At 40.9% G+C, this 18,495-nt stretch overlaps 1 protein-coding gene across 1 annotated transcript in view; it reads right to left on the reverse strand.

Annotated features, from left to right (window-relative positions):
* Positions 1-18,495, reverse strand: part of pde1c (phosphodiesterase 1C) — a 267,349-nt gene that overhangs the window by 55,591 nt on the left and 193,263 nt on the right. The window contains 2 exon segments of the mRNA XM_033020269.1: positions 4,373-4,548; positions 10,435-10,555. Coding sequence (XP_032876160.1) covers positions 4,373-4,548; positions 10,435-10,555 — 297 coding nt within the window.

Raw genomic sequence — 18,495 nt, forward strand, 5'->3', positions numbered from 1 at the left:
TCCATTTGCCAATTGGTTCCACTTCTAAACAGCGGCCATATTTCCTCTTCCCCTACCCCAGTCCTGAACAGCAAACATTGACACGTCACTTTTGCCTACACAGATGCAACTTGACCCACCCGAGTTCTTCTAGCTGTTTACATTCTGCTCCAGATTCCAGTTTCTTCAGTCTCTTGTGTCCCCATGATGACTCTTCGTGTTCTTCTCACAGCTTTCTATTGGCAGCAACTAATATGCCATTCATTGCTTGACCAGACACAGGCATTTCATAACATTTTTGCACATTTTTGCATCCAATGCAAGATTTAAGTTGATGAAAGCTTTTTTGACATTTTTTGACATCACGTTATACTGTATATGTTGAGGCTGATGTAATTTGACAGTAAATTCTTCATGTGATAGTGGGCACAGTAAATAGTCGTAACTCCAGAGGAAATTTTGGTTTGCAATTTTATTTAATTTGTTTCTAAATCTAATGGATTTGTCCTTTCATTAAATATTAGTTGATAATTAATTATTTGATGACAATTTTAACAGCCTGGCTGAATGCAAATTAAAATTACTAAACTTTTCTCATCCTAAATCAAGTAAGGGTTAATTTGTTGCAAAGTTATCCTGCTCAAGTGATTCAGGAACAAGGACATCTCAGGTAATTTTAGGCAACCTGGTTGGCATAGATGAGTTGGGCCAAAGGGCCTAATTCTGTGCCATACAGCTCTACAGCTTTATGACAGCTATAATAGACATGGAATTGAGCAATTTGACCACATGGGTCGAGATGTGACTTATTGATAGCTGGCAGAAAGATCCAGTTTGGAAATTGGCCAACAAAATTAGCAAGCTGTTTCCTGAAAGGCAAATGCACCACTAGCCCCCGCAATGGCTCCAATAACCAAACCCTCATCAAACACTCGCTCAAAAACAATATTCTGATGTTCCACTACACTACACACAGGCAGGTTGTGGGTGAGTTTATATGTTTTTGGACATCTTAACAGTTAGGTAGATATACTGTGTGAGGATGTTAACTTGCAGGCTTCAGGAGGAGGCTGATAGATATGTACAATAAAACATGGTGAATTGAAATGTCTTCCATAAATCCCGTGTTCAACATCAAAGTGCACAGAGTAGACCGCCACTAACTTTGCACAAAGGGCTTTGTGAGAGCTTGGAGCCACCTTTCCTGAATGGAAGGGGAAGCCAATTCCATTGTGCACCTATGGTGCAAAGTATGAAGCATTTGGTGGCCAATATTTTTGGTGGCCTCTTTAAACAGCAGTTTCCAATGTCCAAAAGCAGCATAGGATCCTCAAATTGCTGCCAAGTAAACTTGAAGATTAAAAATCACCTGCAGATACTGGAAATCTGATATTGTTTTGGAAGTACTCAGCATGCCAGGAAGCATCTACAGTATTTAGAGAGGAACAAGAGTCCGTGCTTCTGGTTGGTGACTTTTCAAGTAAGCTTCATCTGCTATTATATGTCTGTGTAAAGGGAATGCCACATAGATTCACCAATCAATCCGACAGTAAATTACTAGGATTGCTCACTCATTCCCCAACACTGGAGGAGGTAGGGTGGGCAACTGTGGTGGTGCTTCCATGAAGCAAAAATCTACTGCTCTCATTCAGGTTGCCAATATTCTACCTCCTTGCCCAACCAATTCACCAATGCTCTGGTTGTTATTTGTCCGACATCAGTCCAGACTGCTCACTCATGCTGTCTGTTGCTGGGCCACTGGGTTAGATCTGCTGGAGGTCAATTCCCAAGGAATGTTGAGGTCTCCACCAACCATTGGGGTACTTTGACAAGAAGAAAAAGGATAAACTATTTGGTAATGCACAAAGATGCATTGTTGCTTTTTTAATTCAATTTAGGATGTTCATTTTGTTGCTGCATTTCTGCATTTTATCCAAGCAAATGTTATGGTGGTCAGTGACAATGGGAAGATAAAGAGTGTAACAGTTGGTAGAAGGATAGAAGAACTATTTAGATTGTTTTCTCCAATAGTCCGCCTGATTTCTAATGCTGGATTTAGCTCTACATAAAGGGAAGGTTATGAAAAAGGTAATTGGGTACGATGTTTTAAAACTGATTCCACCAAGTAGAGCACGCTTCCTTGAGAGAAATCTGCTTTGCTTAAACATGTCAGAAGTTCCAGTGATAGCATCACATTGCTCATGAGTTGATCACTAGAGTGAGTAGCCCCTTTAGGATTGAGCTGGCGGTTCAAATACAGCAGCACACATGGAGTCCTGAAGAAGAAACTAATTGTGAGTGGTATCAGAACACCAAGCAAGGGTCATGATTCATAGCCTACTATCACACTCCAGCAGGCTGCTTACAGAGCAGAATACTTCTTCGTTTGGTAAAGAATAAAGTTAACATGACGCTCCTGAGAATGGAAGTGCATGGAATGAGTTCCTTCTTCCTGATATTCAGTGAACTTGTAACAGAGCACGTTGGCCAAATAAGGTCTGTTACTGATGGGCTTGTCCCACTTAGGTGACTTTTTAGGCGACTGCAGGAGACTATGCGGACACCACAGGGTCGCCACATGTTCGCGGGTGGTTGCCCCGTAATCGCCTTCATGGTCGTGAGGAGTTCCCACTTTCTGGGAACTAGTCGCGGCCTCATTATGGTCGTCGCGAATTTGATCGCCATGGAGAGTAGTGAGAATTCTCGTGCCGTAGATGCAGTGGTAGTGGGTTGTCAGGATCTCGAACGCTCTCGTAGGTTCTCGTAGGTTGTAGCCGATGCTGACCGGTGAATTTAATTGGCTCATTGGGGAAAAAAAAATGTAAGTAGTAGTTTTCAGAACAAAGGATAACCGACTGGTGTATCTTTGGTTTCTTAAAAATTGTCTCCACTCCTTCTCCCGCCTCTTCCCCCCCCCCCTCCTCCTTTTAAAGGACTTACGTGACCCTTTCCGTAAACTGTGCTTTCACTGTCTTAATTACAGCGCCAACCTTCCTATTCATCGCGGTGTGTGTCTGTATCACATTGGCTTTGCACAGTGTGAATTTCATTCAGACAGCGCTCCCCCGCTCCCCCAATTGCCCTGTCCCCCACCTGCATAACGGGCTGGTGAAGGAAGTGATGTGTGTGTGTGTGTGTGTGTGTGTGTGTGTGTGTGTGTGTGTGTGTGTGTGTGTGTGTGTGTGTGTGTGCGTGCACGTGCGTGCGTGCGTGCGTGCGTGCGTGCGTGCGTGTGTTCCACTCTGACAGTCTCCAGTTTTTCAGGCGACTGCCTGCGACTTGACAGACACCAGCAGTCGCCTGAAAAATCGCCTAAGTGGGACAGGCCCATGAAAGTCTTTCTCCAGCAACCCTCACCCCCAACCTCCACCTCCTTCCTTGTCCATCCTCGGTCTATTATCCCAAATTATATTGGATTTCTTACTAATGCATCCAAACTTAAAAACAATAGCTTTTATCAGAAATCTTACTCTTATTATCTTCTTCTTGGAAAGAAGGTCATTCAGTTCCTAGAGTCTCTGCTGGCTCACATAGTAACCCCACTCCCCTACTTATTTCCCTGTAAATTATTCCTTCTCATCTGTCTACTAACTCCTTTCAGATTCTCTTGCAGCCTTTCTACAATTTATAGTCGGAAACTAATCAACTAACCAGCATGTCTCTGGATGTGGAAGAACTGGAACACCTGGTGGAAACTACAGTCACCAGGAGAATGTGCAAACTCCACACAGACAGCACTCGGGGAGCTATCAGAGAACAGTGCTACCTCTATGGTATTGCGCTGGCCTAATTTCCCTGGAGCTTTAGCACATGAAATAATTGCTGAAAACACCAAACATTTCCAGACTTATAACAACAAGAGCCAGTAAGGTTCCAGCAGCAACTCTGGGTACTCTGGTTCCCTCCTACAGCCCAAAGACACATGGGTTTGTAGGTTAATTCATCTCTGTAAATTGCCCATCGAGTGTAGGGAATGGATTTGAAAGTGGGATAACAAAGAACTAGTGTGAATGGGTGATCGATGGTCAGTATGGACTCGGTGGGCCGAAGGTCCTGTTTCCATGCTATATGTCTAAACTAAACTAAATTAAACTAATCATAGTATGAGTGACCATGCCCACAATGTTCCTATCTACAGAAAAATACTTTCACATCTTGGCAAGTCTCTTTGAACATGTAAATAAATGCATTAATAGGACAGATAGCTGGCTACTGACTGAAATGCCAATTAGCCAAGGAGGTCACTCGGTTGTGGATCCTGCATGAACAGAATAGTTAGGTGTGGTTTCATTGAAAAGGTGAGTCATTGTGCCTTTTCTCCTGTACATTACACATAATACATAAAATGAAATGAAAGAGACATGTATTTCCTAGGACATAATGTATTGCTAACCTTTTGCATGCAGTGCCTTCCATTTCTCACGGTTTTGTTGCAATATTTCATTCCAGCTCCTTTTAAAGTTCTTCACATCCACAGTAAGTAGGGAAGAATTTATTGAGGAACATCCTTCAGCACCTGTTTGCTTCAGCTTTGAATGTTTCACGTCAGTGGATGGAATACTATTCAGACTAGACACAAGGAAAATGAACAGATCCATAGTAAAACAGCAGGAACAAATAAATACAAAGGCTCAGACATTAATGGGGTGGTGAGTATGTTGTGATTAGTCATAGAATGGCTCACGAGTCCATAAAGTTAATGTACACATAGATTAAACTGAATAAACAACATCATTAGTGGTTAAAATGAAACAAAAGCTGCAGACAGTGGGGAGGTGAGAGAAGTTAATGATGCAGGTTGGGAATATTTTCTCAATCCCAGAAGAAAAGGTAGATTTTAAATTAATCAGCCAATCATGATATTGGACACTAGATCACATATGTCAACGCTATGCTACAGCTCCCCAGAGAGGTACACTCAGAAAATAAACCGCTGAAGAGCTACCCACTATATTGGGGTCAGGTTCCTGAATTGAACCCTCACCTCATTGATACTCACCTGCCCATTGAAGAGTAAGGACAGAGGATTATACCAGGTCCCTAATTTACAAAGGCTGCATGTAAATTGTTTGGAATTCAATTTCCAGATATAATTGTACTTGTGAGGATTAATCGTGCTAAATAACAAATTCCATGAAGGAAAGATTCTGTTTATGCCCTCATGGGATATAATTTCCTTTATTTGCTTCACTCCTTAAACTGAATAAATTGGATAAATTGGATAGGCATATGGATGAGAAGGGAATGGAGGGTTATGGTATGAGTGCAGGCAGGTGGGACTAAGGGAAAAAAGTTGTTCGGCACGGACTTGTAGGGCCGAGATGGCCTGTTTCCGTGCTGTAATTGTTATATGGTTATATGGTTAAACAGTGGAGTTTCATTCACGATTTTCCTGTCCTCTGGAACCATCACTGATTCTTGAAAGATCACTACTGATGCCTTCACAATCTCTACAGCTATATCTTTCAGAACCCCAGGGTGTGTACAATCTGGTCCAGGTGGCTTATCCACCTTTTAACCTTTCAACTTCCCAAGCACCTTTTCCGTAATAATAGCGACTGCATTCACTTCTGTTCCCTGTCTCTTGAATTTCTGGCATGTTGCTGGTGCCTTCCACTGTGCTAACACAAAAAAACATATTCAGTTTATCTGCCATTTATTTGTTTCCCATTACTACTTCTCCAGCATCATTTTCTCGCGGTCCAATATTCACTCTTGCCTCTGATTACTTTTTATGTATCTGAAAAATCTTTTGGCATCGTCTTATATATTATTGGCTAGCTTACCTTCATTTATCATGTTTTCTTTCCTTATTGCTTTTTTAGTTGCCTTCTGTTTTTTTCTTTAAAGCTTCCCAATCCTCTAGCTTCCTGCTAATCTTTACCATTTCATAATGCCTTTTCATTTGCCTTTATGCTGTCTTCGACTTCCTTTGTCTCATTATTTCTCTTTGCCTTAAAGCCCCTGCATTTTCCAAATTACTCCCAGAAACTTCTGCCATTGCTGCTCCACCGTCATTCCTGCTAGGGTCCCTTTAAAATTCAACTTTAGCCTGATCCTCCCTCATCCCTCCATAGTTACCTTTACTCAACAGTAATACCAATACACCAGATTTTGATTTCTTCCTCTAAAAATGCAGGTTGAATTCTATTATGTTATGATCACTACCTCCTAGGGATTCCATCACCTTGAGCTCCCTAATCAAATTTGTTTCATTACCAAATCCATAATTTTCTTTTCTCTCGGGGGCTCGATCATGAGCTGCTCTAAAAAGCCATCTCACAGGCATTCTACACATTCCTTCTCTTGGGATCTAGTACCAACCTGATTTCCCAGTCTACCTGCAGATTGAAATCCCCCATGGCCATTGTAACATTGCCTTTCTTACATGCTGATTGTATCTCCTGATGTAATTTGTACCTTACATCCTGACTACTGTTTAAGCTTGTATTCAACTCCCATCAGGGTCATTTTACTCCTGCAGTTTCTTAATTCTCCCCAAAAGGCTTCCACATCTTCTGATCCTATGTCAATTCTTGCTAAGGATTGGATTCCATTCCTTATCAACAGAGCCATGCGGATGGCTCTTCAAGTGGCTATCCTAATACTTTTTTTTTAATATAGTTAGGGTTTCTGCTTCTACCAGCTTTTCAGTCAGCCAATTCAAAAGCAAATGAAAATCAAATAATTGCAGATTCTGAAAATATGAAATTTAAAATAAAACGTTGGAAATACTCAAATCAGGCAGCATCTGAAGAAAGTGAAAAGGTTAACATTTTAGGGTTGAACCCCTTCTTGAGAACTGGGAATGAGATAACAAATTATTTTTCACTGGTTGAGAATGTGGGGAAGGTAGAAAAAGAGAATGTTTCTAATAGGACAAGACCAATGGTTTCGGCAGAGCAGTTGGGATCAGAATATGCTTCGTGGACGGAGTAGGCTCAAGTAGGACCAAAACAAACGTGGTTCCTCTAATCCTACAAAACATCAGTCCTGGCTTGGGCCATTGCGAGGGCCCACAGTTTTACCCTTGATATGGAGAAACTGAGTGGAGTTCAAAGATAAATTGTCCAATGTGAGGATAAGTTCAGTCAGCTGAAAAAGTATTTTGATGAAGGAGAGCAGGTTAGGTCATTCTTCAAGGAAGAAACAGAGGGCTCTCAGATGCGTTTGAGTTATAATGCACTTGTCATTGAGTGAAAATGGTTTCCCTTAACTCCTATTCTTCTGTCAATTGATCTAAATCTATGTCCTTTTCGTTGTTATCCTCACATCCAAGGGAAATTGGTCTTTCCTTTTCACACCATTTCATAATCATGAGATCACACCACTCATAATCTTTAGTACCTCGTTTCAATTTCCTTTTAGTCTCCTTCAATCCAAAGAAAGCATTTCCAGCCTAGTCAATCTCCCTTCACTCTATCGGACTGGTGAAGTTCTTATAAATCTCATTTGCATCTTCTCTAGTGATATCTTATGACTTGGTGACCAGAACAGTAAAAATGTTCTAGCTGTGGCCTAACTAGAGTTTCTTGCAATTCCAGAATTAAGTCCCCGACTAAGTTTTCCATGCATCAGCTGATAAATGCAACTATGGCGAGTAAATGCACGTTGGTGCAGCATTAGAGTTGCTGCCTTACAGTGAATGCAGCGCCGGGGACCCAAGTTCGATACCGACTACGGGTGCTGTCTGTACGGAGTTTGTACGCTCTCCCCATGATCTGCCTGGCTTTTCTCTCAGTTCTTCGGTTTCCTCCCACACTCCAAAGACGTACAGGTATGTAGATTAATTTGCTTGGTAAATGTAAAAATTGTCCCTAGTGTGTGTAGGATAGTGTTAATATTCGGGGATCGCCGGTGGGCCGAAGGGCCTGTTTCTGCGCTGTATCTCTAAACTAATCTATCACCAGTTGCCTTATTTGCAATCATAAAGAAGGCACATAAGCGCCTCTACTTCCTGAGAAGATTACGGAGAGTCGGTATGTCAAGGAGGACTCTCGAACTTCTACAGGTGCACAGTAGAGAGCATACTGACTGGTTTTGCTATTTTCCTGTAGCTAGTGCTTCACTCCTCACTTTCAACCTTACTGCTATTTTTGCAAACTTTTTGATCAAAGCCCCGACTTTTAACTTCCAATCATTTATATTTTGCAAGAAAAATATGGCAATACTAAAATGGCAAATGCTGAAAAATACTGAGCCAATGTAGAACCTCACATCACCGTATCCATCTGCCATAAATCCTTTGCCAATTTTGCTTTCATTCAGTGAGACAAATTTTGCTATTTTCCCTTGAATCTCAAGAGCTTTTTACTTTTTTTTTTTTATCAATCTACCTTGCACGATTTTATTAAATAGGATTTTGTTGGCATCTTTTCCACTTCAGCATGCCACGGGATGTCAGTCTACATTTTTTAATTTATTCCTAAGAGGGGATTTGAAACGAGCTTAATGACTTTGACGCAAAATTGCTCTCACCTGAGGCCCATCCAGCACAACCACCATTATGCAATACTTAAGGACAGATAATACTACTATAACATATGTTATCATACCATGAATTGGATATAACGTGATTGTCGATTTAGGAAACACTATTTGTATTATGTGGACCAAATTGGTTTAATTGGTCCACTAGAGGATGACTTAAAAGTTGATTTTGATTTGGGATCTAGAGAATGACTTAAAAGTTACTATGGAAATTGACAAGCACAAAAAGCTGTCTTACAAAAAAAGTCTAAGGGAAAAAAAGCTTCTTTGTAATCTCCCCACAGTAATCAGGCGAAATTGACACTTAACAAGCAAAAGTTTGTCAGTTGCACAGTATGTGACCATTGAAATTAATGTCCAATAACCTCTATTGACACTTTTGCAATGCTACTCTGTTAAACAATGTAACACATAGCATTTAGTATGTTTAGCTTGCAGTAACAAAAATAAATGTTATAAAAAAATATGTTTGAACAAAAGCGTTCTTATTGCAAATCTTAGATTCTCTGACCCCTAATCCCCTTTTCTCCATTGGCACAACCGTTTGTGTAATAAGATTTTGTGTATCACAAGGTTCCTTGCGAAGATAATTAATGCATTATAGCAGAACTAACTGCAACTTCAGCTTTTCAGATCCAATGTAAATTTGTAATTGTTCAAACCAAAACAGATGAACGAGGCCAACTAATCCACTAAACAGCAACTCTTCCACTATAACTGTCTACTCATTTTGATCCAACTACCTAGGCTAACTCACATATGACATGATTTGATATATGGTTCTCCCTATGTATGTACTGATTCATTAGAAACAATTATTTCACTGCAAATATGAACTAAAATGAAACCATATATAACTACCGACTTGTTCCTACACTAAAAAGGGAAATTTCAGGTAATATTGCAAAGGAATATGCAAAGAAGGAATAATACAACTATTCAGTAATAGTGTAAGTAGCATGAGGTGATTTTTTTTATTCTTCAGAGCCTCCAGCATTCCATGTCTATTTAAAGGGAAAATATCAACTTCACGATTTCCAAGTGTTATCATAACTGATAACGCTTGGAAATCGTGAAGTTGATATTTTCCCTTTAAATAGACACAAGATGGTGGACAGCACAATTAGATTCAAAACTCTTTGCAGAGTTGCCCAGAGAATGTTCTTATCACAAGGCAAATCAGGCCAAATATCAGTTTAAATCCATAACCTGAGCCTGAGCCATTTTGAGATTTATTCCTCATGCAGCACTAAACATGAAACTCACCCTTCTGGGTCAGTTCACTATTTGGACAGAATGGGACATCCATTTTATATTACATATTGACAACCCCGCTTTTTAGTGAGATGTTCTCCATTTTAAATTGTGATTGGCAGGTGCATGGAATTTGCGCAAGCAAGTAACTTGCCTGCCAATGAAGATACATTTTGATATCTGTGACCTTTTTAAAAAGATTAAACTTATACTCCTTCCCAAATTAGGGTCACTTCCAGCTTTTTCTAAAGCACAAGGAAAATCTTTGAAATTTACTTTTCCAGGTCATTGATTTTACCTGTTCGGAAGCTTTAAGTTAGATTAAGTTAGGTTAGATTTAAATTAGGAAGCTTAAGTTAGATTTAATTAACCGACTGGGGCACAATTTTATTACTCAAACCTAATCTTTTTTACACTGGACTGTACCTATGCCCAATTTTAGAATCAATTAGATCGGGGTGCGAGAGAAATGGAGAAGAATGGAAGTCCCATGCTTTACTTTTTGTGTTTCCCTCACTTCCATTTTCCATCCTCCATCAAACTTCTCCCTGCAGCAGCTGGATCAGGACAATACCGTCACTTCTCAATTGTCCTTTCCAATAGTTCCAGCATTCCATGTACAATGGGAAGTTAAAATGGAATCACATGACCTTATGTGAAAAATCAGTCAATCAGTCAGAGAGATGAGGTGATATGATCTCAAACACTAACCTGCATCGTCGAAATCCACTAGTACTTGGGCGGGATGCTTCAACAATAAGGGGAGTTACAATCTTTTCAGACATGTCGGTCAGCACAGAAAACGTTGGCTCCACGATAAAATCAATGAAACCTAAAATAAATTACACCAATTATCTTGCAATTAATAAATGCTTCTCAAATAATTGCTAAAAGCCATTCCATTGATATTTTCACAAAGATATATTGCTGCAGATGTTGCAAGCAATAGCAGTCAAAATTATGACCATACACTTTACAAGCTACTCAGTTAAATTGCTGACAACATTGTGAAGATTTTTCACAGTAGTCATAAGGGCCCAACAGCATAAAATACAGAGCTGCCAACTCTCACGCATTGAGCGTGAGACTCACGCATTTCGCCCAATTCTCACACTCTCATGTTGATCAAAGAATTTCTCACGCTCTGTCGTGAGAAATTCTGTGATCAACGAGAATTTCAAAACTAATATCAACTGCTTGTGTGCGCGTCTGTTGACAAGACAGCATTCTTGTTCTCTGTTATTCTCACTTGACCGAACCATCACACACTTCCAAAGCATGGCCCCATACAAATTTACATTGAAAGACACGGACCGGGCAGTGAATGAGTGTCACCCAGCGCAGTAAGTAAGGCCGTGTCCTGCTCCCGCCAGCAGTCGGAATTTAAGGATTTGCAGGAAGTGAGGTGAGGCCGGCAAGTGGCAGGAGAGAGGTACATGGGCAACGGAACCGGGGTGGGAGGCTGCAGCCGTCCCCACTTTTTTGGCTAGACATGTTCCAATATCTCTGGCTTTGGACGAGGCGCTGCTGTGCTCTGAGCAACCTGGTCATGGGTGTTGGAGATCCGGGACGGAGGGAGGGATGGAAGCAGAGGTGGGGGCAGATGCGGATGGGGAGCCGGAGCTGGCGAGTGTTTGCCGGGCTGTTGAGATGCTCGCTGCAGCTCCGGCCATGGAGCAGCATCAATGCATGAGTCCCAGGCCGTCGGGGGCGTCGGAAGCGTTGCACCGCGGCCGTGAGAGTCTCTGTGCCAAATTCGCCCTGGTGACCGGCATGGACCAGGCTGCGGCTGGGTGCATCCTGGAGGAAAACCAGTAGCTGCTGAAAGTAGGTACCAAGCACAGAGTAGAAGCGGAGGAAGATAGTGGCATTCAAATGCGGTTGGTAGGAGAAAGCATCTGCTTGCCTGCTAGATTTTCACTTACTGTGACTGCAGGAAAAATGTTCCTGATGTTGGGGGAGTCCAGAACCAGGGGCCACACACAGTTTAAGAATAAGGGTTTGGCCATTTAGGACTGAGATGAGGACAAACTTTCTTCACCCAGAGAGTTGTGAATCTGTGGAATTCTCTGCCACAGAAGGCAGTGGAGGCAAATTTGCTGGATATTTTCAAAAGGGAGTTACATTTTGCTCTTGGGGCTAGCGAAACCAAGGGATATGGGGGAAAAACAGGAAAGAGGTACTGATTTTAGATGAACAGCCATGATCATATTGAATGGCAGTGCTGGCTAGAGGGGCCGAATGGCCTATCCCTGCACCTATTTTCTATGTTTCTATGCTTGAGTATATGGCAATAAAACTCAACCACTTGATTTTGAAGCATTTATGCAAGGTGGGGGTATAATGTAGTCAGAGAGTGATACAGTGTGAAAACAGGCCCATCGGCCCAACTTGCCCACACTCATCAACATGTCCCAGCTACACTACCTGCTTTTGGTCCATATCCCTCCAAACCTGTCCTATCCATGTATCAGTCTAACTGTCTCTTAAATGTTGGGATAGTCCCTGCCTCAACTACCTCCTCTGGCAGCTTGTTCCATACACCCACCACCCTTTGTGTGGAAAAAGTTACCCCTTAAAAAGTTACCTCTTAAAAATACTTTAAACAAAAAACATTGAAATCATACTTCTACAATGCACTAAAATATGATTTTAATAAATCAAATTTCAAAAAGCACACCCACCCCACACGCTCCCCCCACTCCCTCGCTGGGTACCCCCAAGGCCAGTGATCAGTGATCACTCAGCCCCCCCTACTTTCAAAAATGCTCCGCTGCCCCTGGTTCAGATGGAGAGCACTGCCAGATGTGAGCAGAACTGAGGCCAGTTATCCGTGATGTCTGGATCCCAATGCTCAGCGCTTCATGTTTCAGAGTTGGCTAATGTTATTGATTAGTAATTAGTTGACAAAAACTTAATTTATTATTTCGGAATATCCAGGGGATAGGATAAGTGTAATATTAAAATGACATGCAAGGTGTCAGGCTGTCTGTCACAACATACAGCCCCGATAACCCATTATTTCCTTCAGTTAAATATTGGGAAGGTAGTATTAATTTCATTTGCCACTCACCTATTATCTTGGTTTACCTCACTGACTATTTCTAACCCCCCCCCCCCCCCCCTCCTCCCGCAAATCCCTTTGTCAGGTTGAATAGAAATGTCCCCAATCTCGTTGTTTTATTAATTGAACACGTAGATGAACATCCTCAAGGAGTGTAATCAGATGGAAACTGATTCAGATGCGATGTTTAAGAGCTTGTTCAAAGAAGGGGCATATTTTAAAGGAGTGACAGAGATACTTGCAGGGGAATGTGTGAGGAGGTTATTATTTGTCTTTAGTTTTAGTTTGAACCAAGACATCTGAAGATTCAAAGATTAATATAGTAATTGTGCTGATACTGATGACAACCAACATTGGATGAATATCACCCATTCTGGAGGTTTTATTTTTCTGATGCCATTTAAACTTCACTTGGATTTCAATCACTTCAATGTAAATGTAATTGGGAATGGGGAGCATTGGAACTAAAATTTGCCCTCAGTACATATTAACTGTAATATAATAATGTATGCATGTTGGTAGGTGCAATCAAAACAAAGATCTTATTATCATTGTTGTGTTATGAATACCACAGAAAATACTATGTACTCTCAAGATCACATTAAATAGAATATTATTGCTTAAATATATATTGTTATTGGACTTTGCATTTCGGAAAAGTCCCAGCTGAGAGGAAGACAGCAAAATACTGAAAATATTAGGGGTGAAAATGACTTCAGGACAGTTTGTTAAGAAAATGAAGGAAATGGTAACAGAATACATACAGCTGCGTGAGTATAATTTTATGGATGAGAATTGTGTTCGACCAATTGATGACTTCTTTGACAAAATAATTAGGATGTTAGATAACAAGGAAGCCAATGGATGTAGCAAATTTTGTTATACAAAATTTGGTCCGTGAAGTGCCCCATAAAAGATTACTGCATTAGATAAGCACCTGTGGACTTGAAAGTAATAAGTTAAGTCCAGGGGGTCAGATATGTGGCTTTATGTGTGGGCCAGATATATTGTCAGTGCAGAGTGGTTAGGAGCAAGGCCAAGTGTGCATCCAGAGTCAAGGTCTGGAATAGTACTAGGTGTGCAGACAAACCTGGGACAATGGGAGTGTTCAGCACAGGGAACCAAAGCAGTTAAGCAGCTATGATCGGGGTAGAATAGGGGACAGGTGTAAAGCTGGACTCTGGGTCAGGAATGAGAGAAGGTATGCAACTGGAGTCAGAGTCAGGAGTAGTACCAGGTGTGCAGTGAGACCCAGGTTGGTCAACATGGGCCAAGTGCTTGATTATAATCCGATTTCCATACATGAATACACTAAGATCATTCATGTGCTGCACCCACCCCCCCCCCCCCCCCCCTCCCCCCCACCCCCACCTCCTCTCGGTCACTACACTTCCTCAGGCTTCGTCTCTTGCAATTTCTCACTCCCAACTCTCACCCAATGTTGGCAGCCCTGAAAACACCACATGGGTGCTGCTGGTAGGTAACATTTTCTTGTTTATTAAATGAATAAAACATTGATGATTATCAAAGAGGTCAACTGGATAAATAACCATCTTAAGCCTAGATATTCTTTCATACAATTTCACACAAATAAATTCCTGTTTAGTTGAACATTGGTTTAACTGAAAGAACACCAATCTAATGCCCACTTCTGGGTACACTGCGGTATAGGGCATTATTATCTTTTAAAAACAATAAAAACACATTTGTGGATCTCCCTAATGGTTTATGTACGATTTGCATAAAAAGGAAGAATTTTTGTTGCAAGATTCAAAGAACATCAATGTGAAGCATCACCGTCCGGTTCGGCAACTCAAACTCCCAGGTATGGAGGAGATTAGGAAAAAAATGGTAGACATCACGTGGTTCATCATGAGTACTGACCTCCCCAACACAGAAGGGATCTATATCAGGTGCTGCCTCAAAAAGGCAGCCAGCTTCATCAAATATCCACACCACCCTGACCACACTCTGATTTCCTCCTACCATCAGGAAGAGGGTAAAGGAGTCTGAAAAGTTGTGGACACCAAGTTCAAGAATAGCTTCTTCCCAATAACCCAAGATCCATTAGGCCTTTTGGCCAATTTGCTGAACACTTGCACTGAGTCTGACAAGGCCTATTGGATCTCCTGATTGCTAATCATTTTAACAGTCCTTCCCATTCCATGCTGATCTTTCAGTCCGGGCTTCCTCCATTGCCAGAATAAGGTCACACTCAAACCTCATTTTTTGATTAAAACCAAACGGTATGAGCATTGAATTCTTCAATTTTAGGTAACCTCCAACAATCCCCCATTCCACTCCCTTTTCTCCTCTACACCCCTCCCCCTTACTTTCATCTCTCCCCCCCACCCTTTCCTGTGCCCCATCTGGATTTACACCTACTGCTCCTCTCCCCCTCTTCCTACATTCCTCCCTCTGGCTTCACAATTTCCAACTCTTCAATCCTTCTGCTCACACTTTCCGTTTTAATCTCTGGCCCCAATTCCAAACATATGCCTTTCAGACCCCTCCCCTCGCCTGTGCCCATCTATTACCTACCACATTTTGCCTCTTCTCTCCCAGCTTTCTCCTCCCCACCCTCCCCCCCCCCCACAATCAGTCTGAAGAAGGGTCCCAACAGGAAACGTCACCTATCCATGTTCCCCAGAGATGCTGCCTGACCCATTGAGTTACTCCAGCACTTCGTGTCCTTTGTATATTTCTGACACTTCCAAACACATTCAAGAGCTTGTAATCTAAAATATTTCTAAAACTGTTAAAATATTTTTTTAAATTTCAAATATTTTTTAACACATTTAAGTATATTAAAATCTAAACTAACAAACTAAATTAGAGATTTGAATTACACAGAATACTTTAAAGCTAACAACTGACTTGCAAGTATCCAAATGGCTAGACACTTACGAGATAACCATTCCCTTTTATTGAAATCATCACTGGACCACAGGCACAACATTCTCAAGTGGGTTCTTAATCTAGTTGGGCGACTATTCCAAATTCCTACTGTTTAATGGAACTCCACGATGAGTTTAAATGCAGCCTGCTGGCTCAGGCTGAATTGCCGTCAACAAAGTTTGCATTTGTGTAATTGGAAATACGTGCATGGAATTCCAAAAATGTTTATCTCTGTCATTACTCTGCCAAATCTACGGTGATATATTATCAGATGAGAAACATCAAATAATTAAGTCACAAGGCAATTATCATTAATAAGATGATTTTAGTTAATTGCTGTCTGGATTGTAGACAATGGTCGCTAAGCCCTGAGAGTAAATGCCATAACATAATTTGGAATTTTGCTTCATATAATTTATTCTCAATCTTTTTATTTAACCATGTGTTAGAGGATGATAGGACTATTTGTCGCCTGGGCAATAGTCCCAAAGCCCACTGTGCTTTTTTTCTCTAAATGTTCACCCGAGGACATAATTTCATTATTCTCAGCAATACACATTTAGTTTGATACAGCTATAAAATATTCTGCCCAATTCACCAGTGTTCCAATAGGAACAGATTGCAGAATTAATAGCAGTAAACAAGTAGCTAAACAGTAGCATTGCTAAGTGTCCAATTAAATATTGGTTGTTCTTTCATTTCTTGACGCCTGGAAATTTGCTGTTGTTGAAGTTGCCCTGCCGCACTGGTGAGACCCAATAACAAAACTGGGTCCTGGTAAGTATTAATGGTTGTAATTTGATTTATTATTATTGTCACGTGTACTGAGGTAAAGTGAAAAGCTTTTTGCTTGCTTCGTCCAACAAATCGCATACTTAGTCATTAACTCAGGGATAATTTACATTATTTTTCCTGATTGCTCCACATCCCTTTGCCATCTTTTTTCAAGGACACTTTCAAATTATTCTTTGATATCGCCACATGATCCTGTTACTCTTTTATAGTATGAAAACAGCATAGAAATAACCTTATTGGCTTAATTCAGCTTGCTGACCAAGATGTCCCATCTAAGCTAGTCCAAAGTACGTACATGTGGCCCATATACCCCAAACCTTTCTGAACCATGTATCTTTCCTCTTACTCTTAATGTGCTGATAAAATATATTTTTCTTTGCTTGTACATGCCTTTTATGCTTTCCTAATTCCTCTTTTAATTTCATCCCTACAAATATAATATTTCTTCAAGGTTTTGTCTGTACACCAATTCCTCAATTTATGAAGGTTCAACTTATAAATATTCAAACTAATGCTTCTTTTGGTATATGTCTTTAATATATGAAACTACATCAAATATTAAATCACAGTGCATAGAAATACACTGTACAAGAAACACCCATAAAGCATTTTGCCTTAATGACTTACTTTATGCAATGTTTTCCAGGAATCTAGCCATCAACAGCATCAACAAATAAGTTCACCACAAATTAACTCTCAAACTTCCCTTTGTCTGCATAAATGCATGATAAAGTCCTGATGAGAGAACTGGTGAGGAATATTTGAATTCCCATTTGAGAGATCAGATAAACAATGCCTTCATCTACATGTGGCACAGCTAGTGGAGCTGCTGTCTCACAACTCTAACCTCGTAGGATCAATCCTGACCTCCAATGCTAGGTGTTTGGAGTTTGCTTCCTCTTTACAGGAGCGAGTGGGTTTTCTCCAGGTTCCTCAGTCTCCTCCCATCTTACAAACACCAGTGAGTTTGTACATTAATTGACCACTTGTGTGTGGGTGAGTGGTAGAATCTGGGGAGCGGGGGGGAGGTAATGGGAATATGAGGAAAATAAAATGGTTTTAGTGTAAAATTGGTGCTAATCAGTTGGCACAGACCTGGTGGGAAATCTGCCTGTTTCCCTGCTCATGAAACTGCAACTTGATACGGTATGTACTGTGCAGCATCTCACTGATCGTACAGACTGGGAAGTCAGAGCTCTAATTGGAGTGGTCGGAGTGGTTTGAAATACCACAAAGGTTTTAAGGGGCCTTCACTTTGCTTCAAGAAGCATTTGTTGTTCTGTAGACCATTTTATCATCAGTCTACCACGCACTACCAATGGCAGCTAACACCTGATTGCTGGCCACATCCATACAGAGAGGGAAGTAAAGCTGGCTGCTCAAAAACTTGTGCAAAAGTTTGGAGATGGACTGCCTGATGTTTAAACTGGTTGCAGTGCAGAGCATCTTATCTAATGGCCTGTCCAACTCCAGCCAGGAGGTTCCTACCAAGGGATGTGAACTTAATCGGAAATCAGTGGCAAGTGTGTCCCAGAAATACTTCAGAGTGGAACTATTTTGAGGCACTCCCAGAGTGCAAGTATGAATTACCCTCCATTATTGATGGGGAAAAAATATGGGCTGGATTGCCACAATGTCTGTTTCATTCACCATTCCAAGCTCTGGAATAATTAGGTTAACATTTACAGATATGAACCGGACAGTGTGCCATTAACCTCCAGGTACACTTTGTTCATTTGTCATGCAGCAGTAATTCTTACTTCTCACATTTGCATGATTACATTAATAAATGTATTCAACAGCAATGAAGCAGATGGTAGCTGGTCCCACTGCACATATCAATGCAAAGTACAAAGTCTACAGGCTGAAGTTTCAACCAAATTCTGCAAAGGAATCCTACATTGGTTAAGTGGCACAAAGAGTTAAAGTTTTTCTATTCACTAAAGTCTTCATGGTGGATAACCACTGTGAATATACAGATTAAGTACTCTGACGTTTCTGTATTGTTTTCATTG

This window comes from Amblyraja radiata, chromosome 4, assembly GCF_010909765.2.
Source record: "Amblyraja radiata isolate CabotCenter1 chromosome 4, sAmbRad1.1.pri, whole genome shotgun sequence".
NCBI classification, from domain to species: Eukaryota; Metazoa; Chordata; class Chondrichthyes; order Rajiformes; family Rajidae; genus Amblyraja; species Amblyraja radiata.